The sequence below is a fragment of the Pseudoliparis swirei genome, chromosome 1 (assembly GCF_029220125.1).
Source record: "Pseudoliparis swirei isolate HS2019 ecotype Mariana Trench chromosome 1, NWPU_hadal_v1, whole genome shotgun sequence".
In the NCBI taxonomy this organism is placed as follows: domain Eukaryota; kingdom Metazoa; phylum Chordata; class Actinopteri; order Perciformes; family Liparidae; genus Pseudoliparis; species Pseudoliparis swirei.
The window spans coordinates 3,226,428-3,253,497 of record NC_079388.1 but is presented as its reverse complement, the minus strand read 5'-3'; the positions used below and the strand labels follow the sequence as shown (position 1 = coordinate 3,253,497).

The window sequence follows — 27,070 nt, the reverse complement described above, 5'->3', positions numbered from 1 at the left end:
TAGATGTGTTTCCGATGTGGTGGCTCGATGTTTCGGAGCTTGGCGTCGGTGTGCTGCTCCGAATGACGCTACGACGCTACGACTGTCTGCACCGTCGGGTTTCCTCTCTCTGACTCTCCGCCATGTTTTCTTTCTTTTCTTGTCTTCCCGTTTCCCTCATTTGTACTTCTATATCTCTGACAGTCTCCCTCTCTGCTTCATGTCAATGTCCTCTTTATCACACACACACACACACACACACACACACATACATACACACACACACATACATACACACACACACACCTAAATTATAAACCTTATAACCAAGTCTGAACCCTCAAACTGATCTTAGTGCCAGAGTGAGGACCGGTCTAAATGTCCTCACTAAATAATCGGTCCTCACGAAGATTTCTGTACAAGTAGACACACACACACACTCACACACACACCCCTCAGGCTAAGCTGTGGGAGCAGACCGTGTCCATGTTATAAATCAGGCTAGTCAAACATTCATTGTGCATGTGTGTGTGTGTTTCTAAAACTTATTTTCACACTTTCTTGCTCTTGCACATTGATGTAACTCTGTTATTTAGTGGTATATAAAATAGATTAGTCTTAGTCGTTCTTGTAATTTATAAAAAACAAAAATGTCAAATAATCGCTGGTTCCACATTTTAAAATGTTGAGGGTTTATTTCTCTTCTCCATGTTAAATTACTGCAAATGGAAATCAATTTTTTTCACAAAGTTGTGATATAAAATATAATATATTTGCTATCTGACAATGGAGATAACTCACACAGAAAAGACTCCTGGGGACAAAACCCTCAATTTGATGATGTCACCTTTAGAGTGTGAACTTTAATGGTCACTTGTCAAAAATCTTTAAAATAAGTGTAGATAAAGTAATAATGAACTTAACAGATCATACAAATGATGGTCCCTCAGTCAGAGTCCCTGAGGATGAATCTATAGGAGGCTTGAGAGGAGCTGTTGGCTCTTCAGTGAATGTTCACGTGGTGGCAGTGAAAACGCCTCAGCAGTGTCATCAGACAGGAAGTGATCTCTCACTCTCTCACTGCTCCTCCGGCGTTCCTGCTGCTAGCTTCTTCTTCTTCTTCTTCTTCTTCTTCTTCAAAGATTGTTTTTCTTCCTCACATAGCACTAATGACACGGTGCGGCTTCGAAGCCTCCGTTCTGTCTCTATTTATAACAAGGCTAGTTACAGTGGCACTGACTCACTGTCAGCACGCAGCAGGGGAACTGACTACACACACACACACTCACACACACACCGAAATGTCAACACAAGGGACTCAGAGACTCGTACAACAGAGAACCGCAGAAAATTGTGGAAAGGCCTTAACCTCTTCTTAGCCAGCGTTGCCGTGGCGATGGGGATTCAGGAAGTGGGGCTTTGCCAGCGGTCTAGCCAGAGGCCAGCAGCAGGAGCAGGGGGAGGAGCAACAGGAGCAGGGGGAGGAGAAACGGGAGGAAGAGGAGGAACAAAGGAGGAGGAGGAGGATTTTTTTTCCCAGATGGAAAACCCAGCCGTTGTGTCGGCCTCGCACATCGTCCACAGGAACATTCCCACCCTGTGACGGCCGCTCCAGTTGCTCCACAGTTTAGACTGCTGCCCGGTGTGTGTGTGTGTGTGAGTGTGTGTGTGTGTGTGTGTGCTTGTGGGGTTACTCAGGAGCTGGAGTGACTGTTCTTCATGTGGGTGATATGTGACACACAACAGATCACTGGGGGAATTAGGGGCTTTTACTCTGAAGGGTTTTATATCCATTTAGAGGATACATCAGTAAATATAAAAATAATTATAGACTTTCCAGGATTTTTCCAAATACCCAATGTTGGTTTCACTCTGAAGTTGCAAAGATAAGTAGCGCGTGGTTTCTTTATTTATAGTTTTTATCTGTCTGCAGTCCGTCGTGTAACCTTCATCACAACCTCCACCCTGAGGAGGATGTGAGAGTCAGTAACAGCCAATTCATCCTCTCATGACGGGTATTGATTTTATGAGGCTGTGACAGACAGATCAGCGCGTCAGGTCCCCAGAGAGCACGCACACACACACACACACACACACACACACTCACACACACACACACACACACTCACACACACACTCACACACACACACACACACACACACACACACACTCACACACACACACACACACACACACACACACACACACACACACACTCACACACACTCACACACACACACACACACACACACACTCACACACACACACACACTCACACACACACTCACACACACACACACACACACACACACTCACACACACTCACACACACTCTCATGTGTGGGCTGCTGTGTTGGCTCCTCCCCGGATTTTGTTGTAGTTTTTATATTTATTCTTCTTATTGCGACTACTTTGCACAAAACGTTAGCAGCGTTAACTCACAGATCACACTTCTGGAGATTGGACTCACACTCGCCGCCAGAGTTTTCAACACTCACGTCCGCCAGGAACAACTATCTCCGTCCATTCACGATCTCACGCACACACTACCCACCAACAACTGCATCATCTGCCTTACACATGGATGTCGGAGGATGTTGCCGATCAGCCATCAGAGCGCAGGATTTTCTCCACACCGCGGACAGAACACGGACATGCTGAAGGAACTCTCACAGGGAGCAGGAGCAGGAGTCGGCACACCACGAGGCTGCTTTCATTTGTGGGGGACTTCAACAAAGTTTAACCTGAAAGAAGTCTCCCGGTTCTACCAACACACACACACACACCACTGCTACACTCCTCACACACTCCTCCGCCCACCTCAACCACCGCTCCATCCAACTACTCACACCACACACACACAACCACTCACACACACAATCACACTTCAACTACAGCTCACAACACACTCACACCAAGCTCACACCTGCACTCACCTCACACACACACATCCTCCTCACACAACTGCTTTTTGCACATAAGAAATTTCACGAATGATTATACTTTGTAAGAAAGGATGTGACAATAAAAACACACACACACACTTGAAACCACACACACACACTCACTCACACACACACACACACACACTCACTCACACACCACACACACACACACACACACACACACACACACACACACACACACACTCACACACACACACACACACACACACACACTCACACACACACTCACACACACGCACACACACACCTCACACACACACACACTCACACACACTCACACACACACACACACACACACACACACACACACACACACTCACACACACACACTCACACACTCACACACTCACACACACACACACACACACAATACAGCCCCTTACCTTGACCTACATTCTAAACTCCACCTTATAACCAAGTCTGAACCCTCAAACACAACAAGTGAGGACCGGTCACATGTCCCCTCTTTGGAGGTTTTAAAGCTAAATAATCGGTCCTCACGGAGATGGCTGTACAAGTACACAAACACACACACACTCATCTTGTGTGTATGCTTACATCAAGTATTTACTGTCATTTATTTTTCTTCAAAACAAATATGTATTCAATTTAATCTAAATGTCAATACAGAGCCAGAGTATCGAGAAGCGAAGGAAGAGAGAGGAGGAGACCAGAAGGAGAGGGCCGAGAGGGAAAGATGAAGAAAGAGAAGAAAACAAACTCTCCTGTCGTCCCAGATTATTGACTTTTCTTTAAAAATAGAAACGCTAGACGAGCTTTGCCATCTCGTCGTTGCTCCTGGCCCCAGCCCCGCCTGCTGAATGCTAACGTGAACGCTAACACGTGGACGTTGAGCCGGTGGAGCGCTCCCCTCGTTCCCCGTGTCCCTTTAGCGTGTTCGCGTGACCTTTGACCTTCGTTGACCTGCCACTCGTCATGATGACGAGTGTAACCCCGGTGTTTCTCTGTTTCTGCTGAGCTGTACTTCACACCGTACCGCAGCAATGAATCACACAAGTCTTCCCTCCTGCCGACTCCTCGTGACCTATTTTCTCTCCCCCTCCCCCGCTGCTCTCCATCCTCCACTCTTCTTCCTCTCCTCCTCCCCCCGCAGCCCACGGGGAAAAACCCGCGATGGAGTCGTCGGACGACGACACGCTGAGCGAGCGCTCCTGCGTCAGCGAGCGCTCGGGGGGCTCGATGTGCCCGCCGGGGGACACGCTGCCCTGGAACCTGGCCAAGCACGAGCGCAGGAAGAGGAAGAGCCAGGACTCGGTGCTGGACCCGGCAGAGAGGGCGGTGGTCCGCGTGGCAGGTAAGACACTGGCCCCTGAGCAAGGCACTGTGGCCCCCGGAGTGTGAAAACACTTCACACTAAAACTGATGCTACCTGTGCTCACGGCGAGCTAACACACAAGTACAAACACGGAAACTGAACTGTCTTTTATGAGGAGAGGTCTCCGTCAAACCGCTTGTATGGAGCATGAGGACAGTTTGACCTCCACCTCCTCCTCCTCCTCCTCCTCCTCCTATGATTTATCACATTTTCTTGGCTTCTCACGGTTGATTTCCTCCTGGCTTTAATTAAAGGCCCGTCTACTCGGTCAGTAAATGTCACAGTGATGGGGGAAAATCTGTTGGTGGTCTCTCATATTTATACTTTGGATAATGAACATGCTATTCAAAGTTCATAAAACGACTCCTCTGAACTGCTGTTGAGTCACATGGGTGGCTGTCCTCCACACGAGTCTTTCCTCCGCTCTGACTCGCTGTGACAGAAGATGGAGGAGACATGGAGGCTTCCCGCTCCGTAGTTGAGGCGGATTGATGTAAAAGTGCTGCACCTCTTAGTGCTATGTATTTCCACTCACATCATCTCATAATTGCGCTGACTATTTGCTCCGGCTTTTATCACATAAATGTGGGGTGTCGGGCGGATGCCAGCGTCGAGCTGACACGATAGAACCGCAGAATAAGCTCAAACACTTTATTCTGTTATAGTTATCGAGCTTTCATCCACATCATCTCACAAGTATAAATGTACTGCTGCTACAGTTAGAGACAAAGAGTTGACACATACAGTGCATCCGGAAAGTATTCACAGCGCTTCACTTATTCCACATTTTGTTATGTTACAGCCTTATTACAAAATGGATTAAATTCATTATTTTCCTCAACATTCTACACACAACAACCCATAATGACAAAGTGAAAACTGTTTTTTGCAAATGTTTGCACATTTATTAAAAATAAAGAACGAAAACATAACATGTACATAAGTATTCACAGCCTTTGCCATGACACTCAACATGTAGCTCAGGTGCATCCTGTTTCCACTGATCATCCTTGAGATGTTTGATTGGAGTCCACCTGTGCTAAATTCAGTTGATTGGACATGATTGAGAAAGGCACACACCTGTCTATATAAGGTATCACAGTTGACAGCGCATATCAGAGCATAAACCAAGCCATGAAGTTCAAGGAATTATCTATAGACCGCCGAGACAGAATTGTATGGAGGCACAGATCTGGCGAAGGGTACAGAAAGATTTCTGCAGCATTGAAAGTCCCAATGAGCACAGTGGCCTCCATCATCCGGACATGGAAGAAGTTTGGAACCAGCAGGACTCTTCCTAGAGTTGGCCGCCCAGCCAGACTGAGCGATCGGGGGAGAAGGGCCTTAGTCAGGGAGGTGACCAGGAACACGATGGTCACTCTGACAGAGCTCCAGCGTTGTTCTATGAAGAGAGGAGAACCTTCCAGAAGGACAACCATCTCTGCAGCACTCCACAAATCAGGCCTGTTTGGTACAGTGGCCAGACGGAAGCCACTCCTCAGTAAAAAGCACCTGAAGGACTCTCAGACCATGAGAAACAAAATTCTCTGGTCTGATGAAACAAAGATTGGACTCTTTGGCCTGAATGCCAAGCGTCATGTCTGGAGGAAACCAGGCACTGCTCATCACCTGGCCAACACCATCCCTATAGTGAAGCACGGTGGTGGCAGCATCATGCTGTGGGGATGTTTTTTAGCGGGAGGAACTGGGAGACTAGTCAGGATTGAGGGAAAGATGAATGCAGCAACGTACAGAGACATCCTGGATGAAAACATGCTCCAAAGCGCTCTGGACCTCAGACTGGGGCGACGGTTCATCTTCCAACAGGACAACGACCCGAAGCACACAGCCGAGATAACAAAGGAGTGGCTTCGGGACGACTCTGTGACGGTCCTGGAGTGGCCCAGCCAGAGCCCTGACTTGAACCCGATTGAACATCTCTGGAGAGATCTGAAAATGGCTGTGCACCGACGCTCCCCATCCAACCTGATGGAACTTGAGAGGTTCTGCAACGAAGAATGGGAGAAACTGCCCAGAAATAGGTGTGCCACGCTTGTGGAATCATACCCAAGAAGACTTGAGGCTGTAATTGCTGCCAAAGGTGCTTCAACAAAGTATTGAGCAAAGGCTGTGAATACTTATGTACATGTTATGTTTTCGTTCTTTATTTTTAATAAATGTGCAAAAATTTGCAAAAAACAGTTTTCACTTTGTCATTATGGGTTTTTGTGTGTAGAATGTTGAGGAAAATAATGAATTTAATCCATTTTGGAATAACGCTGTAACATAACAACATGTGGAAAAAGTGAAGAGCTGTGAATACTTTCCGGATGCACTGTATATCTAATTTACATTTTTATCTTTTTATTGAAAAAAAAGATTAAAATGTAAATTGATTTTATGGACCAGTGTGCAGTCAAACATCAACATTCAAGTCAGTTCAGTTTCTTTCATACAGCCCGACATCACAAATTACAAACTTTACAATCTGTACACATACGACATCCCTGACCTTTGACCTCACATTGGATCAGGAACAACTCACAATTTAAAAAAGAAATACCCCTTTCAGGGGGTAAAAAAGTAAGAACCCTTCAGGAGAGCAACAGAGGAGGATCCCTCTCCTGGGTGGACAGAACAATAGATGTCATGTGACCAGATGAATAGATGTCAGGTGACCAGATGAACAATACATGTCATGTGACCAGATGAACAACAGATGTCATGTGACCAGATGAACAATAGATGTCATGTGACCAGATGAACAATACATGTCATGTGACCAGATGAACAACAGATGTCATGTGACCAGATGAACAATAGATGTCATGTGACCAGATGAACAATACATGTCATGTGACCAGATGAACAACAGATGTCATGTGACCAGATGAACAATATATGTCATGTGACCAGAAGGAATCATTACAGAGTTACAACCCATTCAATGAGTATGACAGAGTGTATGAATAGTTGGTAGTCGGCATGGACCACGATCCAGACCTCCATGATCCATGAGACAGATGGAGGTAGAGGGGGGGGGGGGGGGGGTATCAGCAGGGCCATGGCAGGAGGCTTCATTATTGTCAACATTATGCCAGTAGGAGGGCAATGATGACCTGAAACCACACCGTTCAGTCTGGACGAGCGTCAGCATGGAAACGATCAGTCACAGGCCGACGAGTCGAGATCACACATCCGTACTTTCTCTGTGTTAAACTGATAAACTGACTCCACTAGCACGGGGAGGGCCGGCTGCCCGGGAGCTGAAGGGAGTCGAGAGTACAAACCTACTTCATGGAAACAGCATGTAGGTCAGGAGCAGCATGTGGCCTCTGTGTGTGTGTGTGTGTGTGTGTTTTGGCTCTTATCGCGTACATACGTGAAGAAAAGATCTATTTCCTGCTGGATTCATGCGAGTCTCTCAGCTTCACGAGAGAAGTGTGTGTGTTGTTCCTGAAACATGTGAGGACACACCCGGCTGCTCCGAGGCTGTGGACCACGTCTCCACGTCTGTCATGTCTGACTGCAGATACCGCTTATTGAAGCCCAATGTTCAATGTCAGCGTGAAGAAGAGGAGGAACTGTTGTTCTTCAAACGTGTGTTTCAGTCGGGATGTGATGAGCCAACGGAGACAGTGTGTGATTCACTGAGAACAAGTGTTGGATGTTATGTGTGTGTGTGTGTGGGACGGTGTCACATGCACCCAGTTTGAAAGTGGGATGAAAATAGATCAAAAGAAGTAGATCACAGATGAAGACCGTGAGGAGGAGCTGATCCCTCAGAGAGGAGAGCGAGCCGTGAAGCAGCCTCGTAATGTGACTCAAAACATTATCATCACTCAGAAAGTGTCACTCACTGCTTCTACTTTTCAGTGGGGGATGTGAGCGTGTGTCTAGCGTCTGGACACGTGACACGGAGGGGAAACTCACAGCTGGGCGGCAGTCTGGACGCCAAGACCCGTCCTCCACCCTGTCCTCCACCCTGTCCTCCACCCGTCCTCCACCCTGTCCTCCACCCCGTCCCCCACGCTGTCGGCTTCTTCTAAGACGCACTGCAGCGCCGCCGTGTTTCCTATCAGAGCACATTGGTTGGGCCTGAGCTCGGACACATGAGGCTTCTGGACTATTGTGCGTCCCTTTAACATGTAAATGACCTCATGGATGAATCCTCTTCACCTGTGTTTGCAGTAACCATCACAACCAGCAGGATGTTGCCATGCTGGCTCTGTGAGCTCAGACTGGTCCCACTGGGAGCAGCCACAACGCACCAGAGTCACTCAGGAGCATCGTGATATATCACATTTGACATAATATGGGCTGTTTGTTGACATTGACCTCCACGCTCCATTCATGCAGAGGCTGGAATGTGGAAAAACAAACACATTCGGCTGCTTGTAGCTATAAGCCGTGTGGCTTACAGTCCAGTTACCACGGTTACAGCGCCACGTGGGTCTCTTTTTCTCTGCCTGGATCAAAACTTATTTTAGAAAAAGGAGTCAAATAAATGTTAGCGGGAGGAAAAGTTGATATTCTACGAGACAGGATGAGGGAGTGGAGCGAGCCGTGTGAGCGGATGAGTTCTGAACCCTCTGCGGGGTGAAGCGGCGCCGCCGCGCTGACTGGCCTCCGTTGTTCAGCCTCTCCGGCTCTGAATGTCAATGAACCCCCGACAGCTGCCGCCGGTCCTGTCTGGAGGTTACAGACTAAAGTGAGAGGGAGCTCCAGGCGTACGGGGGAAGAAATGTTTGAAGAAATGTAAAAATATACAAACGCACAACCCAGTTTGAGTGATCACCAGAGTTCTGCTCATGAACATGGTTTTCCCTTTGAAGCTTCATGTTGAATGCAGTCTTGTTGCATGGTAACTTTATTTTAAAGGAGGCAACGGCATCGTTAGGCCTCTACAGGGGGGCTTCAGCCCAGGTAGTTACAGAACGGGGGTCTCGGTAGTTGTTACCGGCTTACATTTTCCTTTACTTGATCTAAATGAAAAGGAAGTATAAGGATATTCTGAAACTGGGCTCTTCGCAAATGATGGGAAACAGGCTTCCGGACGCGCGTGAATGAAGTGATCAACATTTAATGGCAGGAAGTGTAAAACAAACATTCAAGGCCTCACGATCGTGGTCTTCAAAGGTCCCGGTTCCTCAGCCTTCGTGGTTCCGTCGGAAGAGAACGCTATCTCTAATCCACAGAGTCTTAGACTCAAAATCAGCCAATCCTCACTCACAAAGGTGAGTCCAGCCTTTAACACCTGGTGATTGGTTCAAAGTCCCGCTAGAACAATGGAGGGGTCGAATGTCACTGAACCCAGGGTCAAAACGTCACTTCCGGTCAAGTATTTTCACAATAAAAGTCCCGTCTATTATTGTAAGTCACTTCACGGATTTCAACCGGCTTCGTCAATCTATAATACGAACGCACTCTCATGCAAGATACATTAATTGTTGCCATTTACATTTGCATAGAGTAAACATTACCCCTATGCTTCATAATACATTAATAACAATGTCAATATTCTCCCTAATATTTCCTATTATAATATCTTTCTATATGTATTAACTTAAAGCATAAGACCTCTGCAGATGTTATCAAAATAAACTATTACAACCTAACAGAAGCATTAGAAACTGTCTCCAGTGAGCGAGAGAGTGGACGAGTGAATGCGAAACACGAGCAATAACTACGGACATCTCTCTATTGGCATTAATATATCTTATTGGATTTTTCTCCATTAAATGGTATATTTGACACTGAACTAGTTCATCTTTATTTCAGTGATAGTTTCCAAATGAGCATAACATATCACTTTGACCCTGAAATTATGTATCTTGTGTCATCATATCCTGAATGCAGCAAAACTACAGAGAACAATCACTTTCTGACAAATGAACTCTGGGAAACAATGGATATGAAACAATAGATAAGAAACAATGGATATCCCCCAAAAATGTTTTGGGCCCCCCCAAAAAATTGCGGACATGCCAAGATGTACCACTCCCCATGGGGCTCAGCCCCCCTTCTTTGAGTTCTCCAAATGCCCCTGGAGGCCGCGCTGCCTTCACAGCCGGTGCTCATGGGAAACTGTGGCTGCCGACTCTTCAACGCATTCAAGTGGAAGCGGAAAAGGTGTCGGTTTAAATGGTTATTTGTACATTGCGTTACATAAAATAAATCCACTGTATTTGTTTATTTAATTGAGATTAACACAATTGAAGTTGTAAATATACAGTATTGGTAAAATTACTGAGGTTTATTCAACTGGGATTGTATTTATAAGTAAAATCTGTCTACATTCATTCAAATGAATTGTATGTTTACTTGTGGATTAGTTGAACTTAAAAGGAGAAGTACAACTGAACGATATAGGAAGGAAATCGAGATATTAAAAAGGCCGAGAGAATATTTAATAATCCTTATTACAGCACAACAAGAACAAAGTGTGTGTGAAGCACCGTTGGTGGTGTGTGTGTCTGTTAGTGTGTGTGTGTGTGTGTGTGTCTCAGATTGCAGCAGTGTCGATTTATCCACGTGAGCATCAGGACCCCAGTCGTCTGTGCCTGCACGTAACTTAGCCGTCCACCGCTCCGCCTGCTGTTGCTGCTTCCATATTCATTTCCCTGTAGGCGCCTGAGAGGACGCCTCAGCTTAAAGCCCAGGCTGTTCCCACTGTTGCCACGGCGACGTGGTCTCCTCTGTTTCCATGGTTTTAAAAGGCGAAGGAGAAGCAATGGCGACGGGGGTTTGAGAGACTGACACCGAGTATAAAGGGGGGGCAAAACAAATAGTGAAAGAGAGTGTCCGAATTTTAATTTGGAGGGGGAGAAAAGAGGAGGGAGTTTGTTAAAGAAAAGAGAGAGAGAGAGTGAGGAGTGAATGATTGAGTAAAAAAGGTAATGAAGAGAGGAAAGGAATGGAAGCGGAGAAAGGGAGGGGGAGGTTATGGGAGATTGAGAGAGTGAAGGGAAAAGAGGGCAAGGTTCAAAGAAATGAAGATTTTTAACTGACGACGAGGGGGAGGGAGGTCATCGAACAGACAGAGAGAGAGAGATTGAACAAGAGTCACTGAAAACTTAAGAGAGACTGGAAGAGAGAAATGGGCTGAGGGAATTCAACGAAAAGAAAAAAGAGTGAGGCGTTTACACTGAAAGGCAAAAAGAGACACAAGAGACCTTGAGATAAAAACAGAGCGAGAAGAAGACAACCAAGAAGGGAGGTGTGTGGTTCAAGCTCCACGTCTTCAAGTCACTCATGTTCTTATTTTGAAGGAACTTCCAGCAAAGTATGAAATGCTTTGTAGTGACATGCTTATCTACTGTTGCACTTCCTTGAAGTTTGGGAACTTTTGAGACTCATATTTGGAAAAAGAACGATTGAAATTGAAACATCTGAGGCCGACATATGCAGATTTGTAATACCTATGGTTCAAGCTCCAAACACACTGATCCTCCCCCTCGAGTGATGTCTCAGTTGTGGGATCCCTGGAGTCATTTATCTCAGACGTGACGAAGCTCCTTCCCAGATATTTCTCAAGCTGTGTTCGACTCCATGTGACGTCTCAATGCAGGGGAAGTATGTGGAGCGCCCCTTTAAGAGGTGTCCGTGTTGGCTAAAGGTGCGATGTATGACGTGTGCGCTAATCCAAGTTCCCCGTTCTTTTGTTGGCATAGCTGCACACCAGGTTAGCACACCGTGTTAGCGCACTGTGTTAGCTCACGGTGTTAGGACACATTGTTAAAATACAATGTTAGCTAACTGTGATAGCACACTATGTTAGCAAACTGTGTTAGCACACCGTGTTAGCGCACTGTGTTAGCTCACGGTGTTAGTACACATTGTTAAAATACAATGTTAGCTAACTGTGATAGCACACTATGTTAGCACACAGTGTTAGCTAACTGTTAGCACACCATGTTAGCACACCGTGTTAGCACACAGTGTTAGCTAACTGTGTTAGATAACTGTGAGCACAGGCAACTTCTTATGTTTTCACGATACAGCAACATACATGAGAAATCTACTTTTAGATTTAAATGTAACATTATTTCATCAGAACTAGATAACCGTGTTCCAGGTTACAGATGTACACTGTTGACGTAGCTCACATACCGAACACACACGTGTTGCTAACGTCTTGATTTATTGCATTTGCAGACGTCACATTGATGGCGTGTGCTCTGGAGCAACCGTGCATGTCTGACATGCATTATTCCGAGGCTTGTTTGAAATGTTTTACAAACGGCGTTTTCAAACTATAATCGAGTTTTCTCCAAAAGCTGAGGATGGAGGGCAAAGGTCAGACTTTACTAAGAATCCGATCTCAAATGTATGCAGCCATGGAAAACACTAATCCAAGTCACACAACATTGTACACTCATTTCAATCACCTGCTCATTCCTGGGTACTTAGCACACTAAGCTGCTTTATTGAGCTGTAATTCAAACTGAAATGCCGGCGTGGATAATCAGATCACATTGTTTGATGTTGTTGTCGAGGCTCGGCGCTCCCCGACAGCAACAGGAGGGGTCATAATTGTGATGACATAATATGTGTGGTTGATGCTTGGGGAGTTTCTTCTTGTCAAGCTGAGGTCAGGGGAGCTCTGCTGCTGGTCAAGGCGTTGGTCATGCTGGTGCGTTCAGGACGGCGTGTCCTTTTGGCTGTCGGAGCACACAGTCACAGTGCAGCGGGACTCCCCACAACATCGAAACACAACAACAAAAACAACTAGAACGGGCACTCGGTAGAGCGCATACCTTCACACATCACAAGATGGGGCATTGAATTATGAGCATTTTGGCATTAGTTGCCAATTGGAAACAAATTGACCGTGCTATGGTAAAAAGAAGATGTTGACCTTTTCATGACCTTGACCTTTGACCCGATCTATCCCAAAATCTAATCAAATGGTCCCCGTATAATAACCAATCATCCCACCAAATTTCATGCGATTCGGTTTAAAACTTTTTGTGTTATGCGAGTAACACGCATACAAATAAATAAATAAATAAATAATTACACGGCGATCAAAACATAACCTTCTGCATTTTCAATGCGAAGGTAACAACACACACTCATGTGCAGGCGTGTGTGTTGTAGCGTAGGATTCCCTTGAGGGTGAAGCTGGCTAGCCTGCTAATCCCTCCGCTACAAAAGGCCCACGTTTCATAAAAATACTAGGGCTGTCAATCGATTTAAAAAAATGAACTAATTAATCGCACATTTTGAAATTCATTAATCGCAATTAAAAGTAAAAAGTTCATTCTTTTTAAAGACCAAACTTCACACAGAGCTGTGTTTTCAAAGAGGCTCCTACCTATAAAGTGCCAGTGAGGTATTTAATATTGTGGATGATAAATTGTTTCTTCAGTGAAACATCAGATTAGTAAAAAAAAAGAGACCCCATTGGTCCTGTCATCCTTAACACTGAACAGCAGAACCAGTGGCCTTGGTAACTGACTGACATTCACATATGTCACGTTAACTCTCTGGAGGCTGGGCTCATTTTATACATTTTACAAACAAACAAAAATTCACCTTTTAAAGGCGTTTGCATGACACATACCCACGTGTTATACATCAACATTCCAGAACAATCTCAGCTCTGAAACTAGAATGGGCACTCGGTAGAGCGCATACCTTCGCATATCACAAGATTGGGCATTGAATTATGAAAATGTTGGCATTAGTTGCATGCCAATTGGACAAAAATGTATCGTGCTATGGTAAAAAAAGAGTTTGACCTTTCCATGACCTTGACCTTGACCTTTGACCCGATTGATCCCAAAATCTAATCAAATGGTCCCCGGATAATAACCAATCATCCCACCAAATGTCATGCGATTCAAGAACATTTGACCTGTTCATGACCTTTGACCTTGACCTTTGACCCGATCGATCCCAAAATCTAGTCAACTGGTCCCCGGATAATAAACAATCATCCCACCAAATTTCATGCGATTCGGTTCAATACTTTTTGAGTTCTGCGAAAGATTTTGACCTGTTCATGACCTTTGACCTTTGACCCGATCAATCCCAAAATCTAATCAACTGGTCCCCGGATAATAAACAATCATCCCACCAAATTTCATGCGAGTCGGTTCAATACTTTTTGAGTTCTGCGAAAGATTTTGACCTGTTCATGACCTTTGACCTTTGACCTTTGACCCGATCGATCCCAAAATCTAATCAACTGGTCCCCGGATAATAAACAATCATCCCACCAAATTTCATGCGATTCGGTTCAATACTTTTTGAGTTTTGCGAATAACACGCATACAAATAAATAAATAAATAAATAAATACACAGCGATCAAAACATAACCTTCCGGCATTTTCAATGCGAAGGTAATGAGGCTCATTGTCCTGGTGCCGTGTTCTCTGCTCTCTGACTCACAGGCTGCTATAGAGCCTCACCTGTGAGGTGGGAGGTCCTTTGTGATTTACTGAGTGTTCATTGGTTGTTTTTTCCCCAAAATGTTGACAGACAAACGGATTGACAAATCACGGTGAAGGTTTCGTGTGACGAGTTCTTTCCGCGCCGCGTCCCCCGACACGTCGCCCCTCCATTCCTCTGTGTATCAGAGGGGGAGACGGGAGGAAGGAGGAGCAGGAGGAAACCCGACTGATTCATCCACGAGTTAAACTGATTTATGCTCCTTATTTACGTGGAGAAATAATTGTTTTAAAAACGGAAACAGTGTTAAACCGTACTGCCGCGGTTTGACACTCGGTTTGAGTGTAAAAACTACAACGAACACCGGAAGTAAACAAATTAATTGCGTTAAAATATTTTAGTGCGTTAACGCGGCCAAATTAATCGCATAGATTAACGCGTTAACGCTGACAGCTCTAAAAAATACACAAACCAACATCCATGTTTATTCATTTTCAGTCTTCTCGGTTTTAAATACAACCAGACAAATCAAAAAGACAAACTCTGGAATAGTCTCCATACAGTTTTCAGCCCATTGTCCATTAATTCAATTCCATTCAGTTTATTGTATATAGCCCCAAATCAAAAATTTCAAATTATCCTCAGCGGGCTTTACAATCTGTACACATACGACATCCCTGACCTTTGACCTCACATCGGATCAGGAAAAACTCCCGAGAAATATAAAAAACCCTTTCAGGGGGAAAAGAGTGAAGGACCCTTCAGGAGAACAATGGAGGAGGAGCCCTCTCCAGGATGGACAGGTGCAATGAACACAAAGTGAAACTCAAATAGAGTCCTGAGATGGCCTTAAATGTGATTAAGGTAACTAAATAAAATGTAGACTCCAGAGAACGACTAGTTAAGTGTGTGGAGTCAGAGGGGTGTGTGAATGCGTTGGGAAGCGAGGCCTTGTAGGTCTGTTCAATCAGACTCAGAGAGGAATCCAATGAGTGTCTTAGGATAGTTCAGTGTGTGTGTGTGTGTGTGTTTGGGGAACAGAGAGGGCCAGTCTGGAGAGTAGGGTGTGTAGGGACGTATCTCCAGGATCCAATGCAGGGAAGGAGATCCTCTATGGCATCCAAGCAGGGTCCGGCCTTTATGTCCACGTTGCTCCTGAACAGCCCGCTCTGAGTATTTCTTCTTCTTCTTCTTCTTCTTCTTCTTCTTCTACTGCTTTTTATGGCGGTTGGCAAACAGCTTTCGGGTGCATTGCCGCCGACCACTAACCTGTAGTGTGAACTTAATGAAAGTAAATATCATATACTAAAAACCAAACGAAAAACAAACAAACAAATGAAAGTAAAATGAATATTCAGATGTACTCATTAGTCGTGTTGCCTCTAAATATTCCAGCAGAATTTACCAGCATTCATCACTAAAGTTTTTATTTAGTACATTCATTACATTCTATACAAAATAAACTGAATTTAATTGAATTATATTATGTTTCCCACTCTCGCTCCTCTCTGATCCCCAGCTCACAGGTGTGCTCATTTAACACCTCCTTGGCTCCGCCCTCTTTTGCTGTCAGGGAGGCTAAGGGCTCTTCTGTACCTTTAATTCTCCATTTCTGCTACAGTGTACACAAACAGGAGAACACACACACACACACACACACACACACACTGCAGAAAGAAAACAGTGTGAGTGACAGATCAAGGCCTTCTTTATATAACAGCATTTGTATTATGATTGGATTTAGCAGCACACACAGTGTGAGGTGATCACAATATGAAAAGACAACATAGAAAGGGAGGAACATAAACAAAAGGAGACGTTTTTAGGACTCAGTGTTTACTTTAATCCTCATCTTCCACCACTAGGCAGGGATCTAAAGGTTTTGGGCTTCTTCCAGAGGGACCCGTGTGTGTTGTGTGTAGATGCAGATGATTACCGCGTCGTTGACTGTAATCTCATGATGCATGGCCGTGTTGGATGAGAGATGGTTTTCTGATGTTCTGCAGATTAAATGTTGTTGGGACCTTGAGACCAGGGTTGCAATGACCTCTCTCTTGTTTGTGTGTGTGTGTGTGTGTGTGTGTGTGTCAAGACCACATCCGCTGGCCTTTTCTGCTTTCATTATGAACATTTGGGACCCCCATACTTGCGTTGTGATTAGACACTGTAATTGTGTGTGTGTGTGTGTGTGTGTACACTTCCACTGGAGTGTGGCTGATGTGATGTGTGGGTCCAGTGATGAAGGCTGAGTCAGGGTGAGGAGACACAGAGAGGAGTAGCTGTGGAGTAGCTCCTCTTCATCCAGCCTAATTAATGATAAACACATTTTGTTTTAATTTGTGACCGGAAGCATAAGACGGATCTTTTTTACGCTTACGAAACCACATTTCACATCATCCTTTTGTTTCCAGAATACAATGTGATGGTTTCATTTATTTATTTGACAGACAAAGATAAAAATATTGGATTTCTTTCCCCCCGGTCAACGACTGGCAGAAGTCCACATCTGCTCTTCCTCCTGCAGTCTATAGTGTTTTCCAATGTACTATATACTGTACTCTGATAGGAGAAGTTGCTTGTGCCTGACATTGTGCTTCACCTTAAGGTCGTCTTTATGTCTCTCTATATGGGATTAAATGACATCATCTAGACAACATCAGTCAGTCTGATGTATGGCCTGTGAACTCAGGATAATTACATCCTGAGATTATCCACCGATGGCTGGGTTTCAGCCAGCAGTCTGTGTATTATTAATATTAATATTATTATTATTATTATGAGATTATCCACCGATGGCTGGGTTACAGCCAGAAGGACGGGGCTCACATGAGTTCATTTTTTTAAAGTCTAATATCCATCTCTTCTTCTTCTTCTTCTTCTTCTTCTTCATTATAGGATAAAAGTGATCACTCAGAATATATTTGTATTGCTTTTAAGGGGGATGTAACTGAATATATTCATGCCAATACTGTAGTTAAGTAAAATGTTGAGGTACTTGTACTTTATTTCCATTTTATTCTACTATATATTTTTAATCTATTACATTATGGAGGCCAGTATTGTACTTTTTAAACTACACCATATTTTATTTGACAGCTTTAGTTACTAGTTGCATTGCACGTTATTTATATAGAATATAAATAAACACATCAAATCCAAGGCCTGTAGGTTAAACTACCCAGCTGTGTAGTGATGAACACTAATTCCAGCAATATGATGAATGGGCCTTTCAAGTATATTGTAATGATAATACTTTTGCACTTTTAGTGAGATTTGGACTTTTATTTTGTAACATAATATTTCTACACTGTCGTGGAATTGTTCAACAAGACAAGTAAAATACCTGATTAATACAGCCGTTAGTGAACGTGAACTAGATCCGCCATATTGGATTCATCAACTCTCTCTTCACCTGCACCTCTGACAAATAACTCGTACAATAGTTTGAATTTGTTCGTCATATTCTTCAATAATTTAAGACCAAGCACTCAAAGACCAAACACCGCCTTCTTGGCTCACTTTTTAAACCGGAGGATGGATGATTATTCCCTATCCGCCATTTTCGCCGGTGTAACATAACGGCTTTTAACTGCTCTTGATAATATAAAGAGCAATACGACACATTTCGGGTGTTATTTAGTTTAATATCTGACACAGTAGAAATAAATGATGTCTTTATTTTCGTAGTTTGTTTTTGTTGTGTGCCTGGGTTCCGTCACTGAGTCGTGTTCGCCGTCTGGGGGCGCTCCAGCTCCATTTCCCACCGGCGGCCATGGCAGCGAGCTAGCTCTGCTTCCCCACCGGCTCTTCAAATTCCTGTGGCGGAGGTTCCTGGCGCGGCCGGTAGAGAGGGATGGAAGGCAGCCACTGCAGGGAAAACCGAGAACCCTGAGCAGACGATAGAGAGAGGGGAGAAACGTGCACATTCACACGGAGAGGGAGACGGCAGAGCGTTTGGATTGAAGCGGCCATTACGGCTGGGAAGCATGCTGGGAGCTCAAGCGGCTCGCCTCGGATCCACAGGACGCCGACACGGCCGGGCATAGGAAGCCGGAGGAGCCCGGATACGGTTTCGCCTGAAGCTCCGCCGCTTTTTTTGGGGACGGAAACGGACACAGTCCCCCCCACCCCCACCCCCCACACTCAGGAGGCACAATAAAAGCACCAGTCGCCGGCTGGCAGCCGATATTTAAGAAGGGACTGTAGGGAGACGACACGCCGGGAGATGCCTCTGTGTGTTCCCGCACACAGACGTGCACACACCGCGGTAATGGACACATAGCGTTTAAGTAACCTTCATTCAAACGGACACTCGCGTCTTTAATGTGCTTTATTTCCACACAGAAACTCGCTCACTCCAGGCTTTTGTTGGCATTTAAAAAAAATTCTATTTAAGTATCTCCCCGCAAGGATTATCTAACCCCGCTCGGGACGTGAGCTCCGAGGTGTGCGTCAGTGCATCGGAGTCATTGGTTTCACGCAAGGTGCCGTTGAATTGGACGCCGAGGAGGAGGAAGCAGCCGGAGCCGGAGCCGGAGCTGGGGGCGCAGCAGAGCGGCGGGGCCGGGTCACTGCGGTAGTCTGCAGGCCGACCCCTCTCTACTCCACGAGCCGGCTTGCAGAGCCACCATGGCCGGGTTCACACCGGGACTACTGCCGACCAACTATTCGCAGGAGAAGGAATTCGCCCAGGCGTACGAGGATGTGCTGGAGAGATATAAAGGTACAAGTGTAGACGTGTGTTTTTATAATTGACATGTTAATATTCTCCAGGTTAGCTGCATTTCATATAAATACCAAAGCGAAGTTTGAAGTATCATCTATACGCCCGAAGTAAACAAATCATTTCCTAAAGTCAAAGCCTAACTTTCATAACGTCCCTCTGGGGATATTATAGGAATGTTGGTGTTTCTGTCAGAAGATGAGAAGGAAGTGTGCTGGGTAGACTGTGTGTGTCTGTGTGTGTCTGTGTGTGTCTGTGTGTGTGAGTGTGTGTGAGCTGATCTGGCAGACAGCCACCCAGTCTGCCCAGTTTCATAATCTGGATCTTTTCATTGTTGATATTTGGGATAAACAAGGCAGGGGCTTCGAGCTAACCCCCCCCCCCCCCTACTAGACCCTCTGGGTATGATGCACGTCGCATGTGAGGAGCTACCAGGGGAAGCAGGTTCCACGAAGTCCCAGTGGATTCTCCACCATGTGCCCAGTGTTTGCTGTTTGTCCTGTAAATATGAAAAGCTGCTGACCTGCAAGTCCGTGGACAAGTTTGGCTCTGGTGGTTTAAAAAAACAAGAGAAAAGAAAAGTGATGCCTTTCTCTTATTGTTCCTATCCTTCCCCCCCTGCAGCAGTGCTGTTACCACCAGCATTCAGCCTTGCGGTTTTATAATCCCAGTGACTTGTGTGCTCTAGAAATGTGTGTGTGTGTTTGTAAAAGAAGGTGTCTTAAATTATTGATTGTTCTAATGAAACTGAACTCCTTGGGGTTAGAACATGAGCAGAAGTCGGGTGGAGAAAGACACCGTGGCTTGTGAGGAGAGGTTCACGTCATCGGCAGTTCTTTTAATCCTAAATGTGTTCCACCACAGAGGAAGAAGCCCCTGGGGGGGGGGGGGGGGGGGGTCTTAGCGACAGTTAGTTCCATCTTTGTTTTTGCAACGTTCTCCTGCTCTTCGCGCCCTGAACATCAGGAGGGTGGAAACACGTGGCCATATCTGGCATACACCGAGGCCCAAATATGCAGACGTCTTATCTCTAGCGTAACTCGTCGCTCGGGGAGTTCAGTCGTTGCCGGTTTGTTTTGCTGCAGCGGGCTCGGGGGCGCGGTATAAATAAATACACATCTCAATACTCTCCTTTGAGTAGAAACTGTTCATAATTCCAGTTGGTTAAAAACGATGCTGCACGGACCCACGTCTGTATTCTATTAGCGCATCGGGACGTGATTCAAATGGCTGGCGTTGATGTTCTAATGACGCTTAATGGTGAAGGAGGTCGAGTTCTTCAGGAGGCACTTTGACTTCCAATATTTGTCCTTTGCTTTATCTCTTTAACACACACACACACACTCAATCACTCACTCACTCACACTCCAGCGCTCTGTAAATAGTTCTGATTTTAAAGGAAGGGGACCAAAGCACATAGATTACTATGCGTTCGCCCGTTTAGACGCCCCGACACAGAACTGATCACAGGTCAGTGAAGTCTGCCATGGTGGATGTCTACATTGAGATCAACACTATTGGTGCTGAACAGCGACGAGTTCAAAAGAGGGTTTATTTCTGTTGATTTTTAAAGTGCGGAGTCACTGCAGTCGGCCGGGCCCCAGATGAATCTGTGAGGCTCTGTGCCCCGTCGACACCGGCCCTCGCGCCTCGGCCCCCTTTGTCAGAGCTCTAATGAGGCTGTAACCCAATCGGACCTGCTCCTTGTCCTCTGGACTCACTCCAGTACCACAGGACGAGTGCTGCAGCATGTCTCTGTTGAACCCTCTTTTTGCTCCTCTTCTTTTCTTTCCCCCCTCTGATAGTCTTGGATTGTATATGTGTGTGTGTGTGTGTGTGTGTGTTCACCTCTCTGTCAGCTTGTGTGCGAGCCACTTGGGGCAGTTGTGAGGAAAAAAAGACGCAGAAATGTGAACTCGGCGCCCGGTTGAGCAGCGAGGCTCACGGCTGAAACCGGAGTTGGGACACTGGACACAGCCTGAATAATTGAGTGTGCGCTCGTGTGTAACCGCTGTGTGACAATGACAGGACATCTAGAGGAGCAGCGACCGGGCCATCTGGAGAACCACACCGGACCCGAGTCGGGGGGAACCAGATGGTTCCGAGCAGCATTGTGTTTACTCGAGGAGCGCCGAAATAATTCTACTGAATTGAACATTTCTATAAGTTTAAAAGCAGATTAAAAGTGCGGCGAACGTGACGGGTAACCGGAGCGCCATGAAAATCCCCTTCAGGGCCAAATATAGGTACGGAAACACGGGAGGAAAGCTGAACAATCGGACCTCTAGAAGAACAAGATGGCCAGGAAGCAACAGCCATTACTCGTGTGTGTGTTCCAAAAAAACAAAACTGCACTCGACTGCAAACTTATTTTCTCCCAGTTTAGAGTCGCAGCAAGTGTTTGTGAGAGAGACACATTTATTGAGCAATAACGTACAGTGGCTCATTGTAAAGGTCCATTCGGTTATATTATAGACACAATATTACATTTCCATTGAGTTTAGTCAAACCCAATGTTCCTCAGAGTCCAGCGGAGTCTCCCGTGTCTCTGTCCGGCGTGAGGTCAGTCGGTGTCTCGGTGGTCTCAGTATATCTCAGTACACCTGACACCTCTGACTCATCGGCCTGCAGGCCGGTCAGCGCCGCTCTGCTGTTGACCCCCTGAGCCGGACCGTAGCGGCGCAGGACTCGTTCTGCTCGTGTGTCACACACACACACTGTTGTAGATGTACATCACGGTACAGACGCACACACACATGCTGACGGACATGTTGTTGATCTCAGGTGACCAACAGTTCAGTTTATTTAACTCACTTTGAGGGCCAGGCCTCTTATCGCAGTACGGTTTATCACCTTTATTTCAGATAACGTTCCTCTGTTCATCTTGTTGTAGAAATAATGTCACAATCGTATAAAAATGTCACAAATTAATAATTGTAATAGCTTTTTGACTAATGAAACAGAGGAAAGTACGCTTATTTATGAGGCTGGTACTCAAGTGATCAATTCGAAGAAGTGATTGTTTTGGGCGTTTGCCTCGTGCTGCTGTCCACAGCCTTTTCATCGATTCATCAGGAGCCCCATCGGCTGAGATCAATATCATGGTAATATCAGGGTTCGTACGGTCATGGAAAACCTGGAAAAGTCATGGAATTTTAAAATGGTCATTTCCAGACCTGGAAAAGTCATGGAAAAAACGTAAATCATAAAAGTCATGGAAATGTGTTATCACGTGTTGATTTACGCCGAGTTTGAAATAATTAAAATGTTTTTTAAAGAAAGACGCTCAAAAAACAAGCCGGCGTACGCTCTCAATACGTAACATTCTCTAAAATGTTCATGTTTATGCCGAGATTTCAGTTTGGTCATGGAAATCTGGTTTAAAGTCATGGAAAAGTCCTGGAAATCCATTGTTCAAAATGTGTCAGAACCCTGTAATATGTCTCCTACATGGACGTATGTGGAAACTGACTTCTAAAATAGTCACACTTCTAAAATAGAACGGGCACTCGGTAGAGCGCATAGCTTCGCATATCACAAGATTGGGCATTGAATTATGAACATTTTGGCATTAGTTGCATGCCAATTGGATAAAAATTGACCGCGCTATGGTAAAAAGAAGATTTTGACCTTCTCATGGCCTTGACCTTTGACCCGATCGATCCCAAAATCTAATCAAATGGTCCCCGGATAATATCCAATCATCCCACCAAATTTCATGCGATTCGGTTTAATACTTTTTGAGTTATGCGAATAACACGCATACAAATAAATAAATACACGCCGATCAAAACATAACCTTCCGCATTTTCAATGGGAAGGTATTCAGTGCACTGATATATATTTTCACCTGTTTTTTTCTCGTGAATCCTATTAAAGTGAATCTGTCGCCATCTTTAGCTCCAGCCTCTCCGTCACGTGTCCTAATGTCACGCTTCTGGGCCAATGAGAGGTAGAGGAGGTAGAACTAGACCCCGAGACGAAGAGACGGGACGACGGGCAGCGTGTGGAAGTGCTCTGCTTCCCCAGTGGGCTGTTGAGCGACAGATCGCTGACACCTGAGGAAATGAGAGGGAGAGGGCGCTTAAAGTGGGAAGCAGAAAAGAGACAGAACTGCGGGAGGAGAGGAAGATGTGAATGCAGCCTGAGAGAGACGAGCACCGAGCCGTCGGATCATTCCAGCTGGAGGTTTCCACGTGGCCTAGTTTCCCTCTCACGGTGGATTGCGCCTCATCCACCACCATCTCTCTGTTCTTCATATACACAGTATCAACATAAAGGATATTTCCATATCGCCAGTTATGACGTCCATCTCTTTCCACCAGGGGGTCGTTTACTTCTGTCATGAACTCGGATCATTTGCCTTTTCTCTGTCTTCGTTCCTCGCCAGCCGTTGTATCCCCCCCTCCCTCCGTCCCTCCTGCATCTTCATCACATCCTCGCATTGCTTTCTTCATTAGTTCTTCCCTCTTCCTCCTCTTCGTTCCCTCCCCCTCCTCCCTGATTCCCTCCCCCGGTTGCTTCCCGTTTGGTCACGTGCTCCGGCAGCACCTGACCGCGTCGGCAGGGAAAACCAAACGCTGACCGAGCTCGAAATCTTGAGCACCGCTGTTGGCAGGAGGAAGAGGAGGGGGGGGATAAACCCCCCCATACAGAGAAACAGACATGAGAAATACGTTGAACATGTTTTGATGTAAGGGCATAAGTACTTCCTGTAGGACCCACGATTAGAAACCTTAATTTGAATGGAATCGACCCGTTTGCAGTCAGATAGACGATGGCAGCTCAACAGCTGCTGTTTGCGTATCGCTGACCGGAAAAATACTGCATGCTCTCTTACATGTTCCACATTTTATCTCTGCGCAGTAAATCTGTGACATCCCCCCCCCCCCCTCACTGTTCGCACCCCTCTCTCGCCCCTCAGGCTTCTTACATAACCAGCACCCCAGCTGAGTTTTGGTAAAACAATCAATGAGCTTCATTGTGTGTGTGCGTGTGTGTGTAACTGAGAAAACCGCGTTGAATGGACTGCAGCCAGCGAGTGTGGAATATGCCCCGCGGCGTATAAACGTGTGTATTGATGCACATTGGGGTGTGTGTGTGTGTGGGTGTGTGTGTGTGTGGCCCTCTTCTGTCAGCAGCACACAGGGCCTTTTATCCATGACGGACTGTAACAGTTGAAGGCTGTGTGGCTCCACGTCTTTCTTTTTTTTAATAAATATACAAAAAAGTTTTCTCCCAGTTTGCACTCAAGGGGGAGTTTTTGTTTCCATCTCAGCTGCTGCATCCGGATGTTTTAATGTTAATCGCTGGAAATGATGAAGAGGGATGAAGAGGAGGGAGGAGAGTGTCTGCGTTTGACTGAAGGGAAAATAAAAAGTGCGAGTGTGGTGAAAGTCAGCAGAGCTGTCGAGTCTTAAGGAAGACGACGGTGACACACACACACACACACACACACACACACACAGTCCCCTCGAGGGCTTCGTCTGTCTGAAGGCGATGCAGCAGCAGCCTCTCTTTTCTGTTCCTACCGTCCTTCTTTAGCTCCCTGTGTGATGAGACTTTGGACTGGTGTTGGTGGTAGTTCACAGAGGAGCTGGTGCTCCTCCCTCCAGGAGGAGGAAGGAGAGGGGAGCACCATCACACGGAGGGTCTCACGCTCCGACTCTCCTTCGCTTCTTAACCTCGTCCCCTTTTCTTCTTTTCGACTTCTCTCCGTTCCTCTCTGACAGCGTGGGCTCCGTCGTTAGCGAAGGGAAGAGGTCGACATGCTACACACACACACACACACACACACACACATACAGCCTTTACGTCCGAGTTTGCCCCGGCCCCCTAATAACTGTGTGAACCGCCGGTTCCCCACCAGTCGGCCGGGCGTCCCGCCCTCGGAGCCGCCAGATGAAAGGCCGCTCTGATTGGCCGTGAGCGGCGGGCCGGCTTGTGACCGCGGGAGACGCCGGGCGACTTTTAATCTGCTCCGATTCCTTCAGCCCGTGTGACTCAGCTGACTGCACACGCCGAGTCACACACACACACACACACACACACACACACACACACACACACAACACTGTGTGTGTATTCAAAATGCTTTGTTTAAATGGAACATGTGGCTCCACAACCAAATGAGACCGACTGTTAACACGGAGCTGAAGCAAGACCATTGGACATGCAGGAAGGCAGGAACAATGCATTTACATTGAGTTATTTACATTAGTGATTAACTGAATATTTCCTCTTGATGCCTCTAAGAATATCACTTATTCCTGGCTCCTCAAATGTGAGGATTTGCTCTTTTTCCCCTACAAACATGTCTGTCGACATGTGTTTCCCTTACCCTCCAAGTGTGTGCTGCTGTGAGGATTTTCCATGACAACCCATCTGCGGGGGGGTAATCTGGTCCACGCTGGCGGGGCTTCACACAGACAGCAGGGGCTGAGCACTAAGTCCTCTTATCCACTTTACTACGCCAACGCCACGGCGAGGTACTGGGACACCCCCGTCACAGTGGAATGGCCCGTTCCCGCACCGGGCCTGTACCACGGATGCTGCTGCTGTGGGGGGGGGGGGGGGGGTCACTAGGTTTCTGTGCTGTGCTCTTATGTAACCCAGCGTGGCACTGACATCATGGAGATGGAGGAGGAAGAGGAGGAAGAGGAGGTGTTGCCTTTGATTTGATGACTACAAAGCGGAGTGTCTTTCAGAGAGATAACACACGGCTATTTAACAAATGCTTATTGATTCTTAAAAGGAGTAGGTCAGAGTTCAGATCCAATGTGCACCTGCAGACATTAAACAGACTGCTGTGCCCCCCCCTCCCACACACACACACACACACAATCAGGTTGCAGTGTTTTCAGTACCTTTTCTCTTCACGGCAGAGCCGTTCTAAAACCCAACAATCCCCCTGTAAGCGTCGTGTCTTTGTTAATGTCCTCCCACCTCACAACAGCAGGGATTTTTAAAAAGTTGGTGGGTAACAGGAAGTCTCCAAATGTTGATTAGTTTTTCCTTTTTAAAGCCGCAGTGTGTCCGATCTGACCAGAATGGTAGTTTAAGAAAGAGCTAACGTCGTGGACCGACTGAGGAGTTCCTTGTTGACGTCTGTGTGTCAGACACACACGCCGTGGCCTCGACGCTGACGTGGGCCGTCCCCGCTCGCCCTCTGCAGCTCTGTCTGTGTGGTCGTGTGAGAGTGAAGACGTCATCTTATTTGTGTCCGTCCTTCATGAAACTATTCTCACGATGCACTCCTTCACTTCGAGGCCAAAAACTGACTAAAGTCTTTTATTTGATTCCATTTTGGGGGTCAAAGGTCACACGCGTGTCTGAGGACACAATGACGGCGTGATGGTGTTTGAAGGCCTACGAGCAAGAGGAGGGGCCTCTAGTTTCCCTCTCTTCACTGGGCCAGGAGTCAGAGCTCCACCACGTCCGTCCTGTGTGAGCGTGAGTATCGTGTGTGTGCCTGAACGTGTGCGTCTTGGTTGTGTGCAGTTCACATTTGTCGGCCGTCAATCAGAAGCTGTTCATCAGCCGTCGGTCCCCTGAATAATGCATCTGGTGTCTGAGCCGTTTGAGCCGACTTAATGTGAATAATTTCCACATCGGTACGACTTGAATCGCTTCATTAGCATCGACCACGAGAGCGTTGGCGCTGCTG

At 46.2% G+C, this 27,070-nt stretch overlaps 1 protein-coding gene across 1 annotated transcript in view; it reads left to right on the top strand.

The window, feature by feature from the left end:
- The window catches only part of macf1a (microtubule actin crosslinking factor 1a), a 195,364-nt gene that overhangs the window by 3,255 nt on the left and 165,039 nt on the right, over positions 1 to 27,070 (top strand). The window contains exon 2 of the mRNA XM_056420472.1: positions 4,061 to 4,261. Coding sequence (XP_056276447.1) covers positions 4,081 to 4,261 — 181 coding nt within the window. The 5' untranslated portion in view covers positions 4,061 to 4,080. The remainder of the gene's footprint in view (positions 1 to 4,060; positions 4,262 to 27,070) is intronic.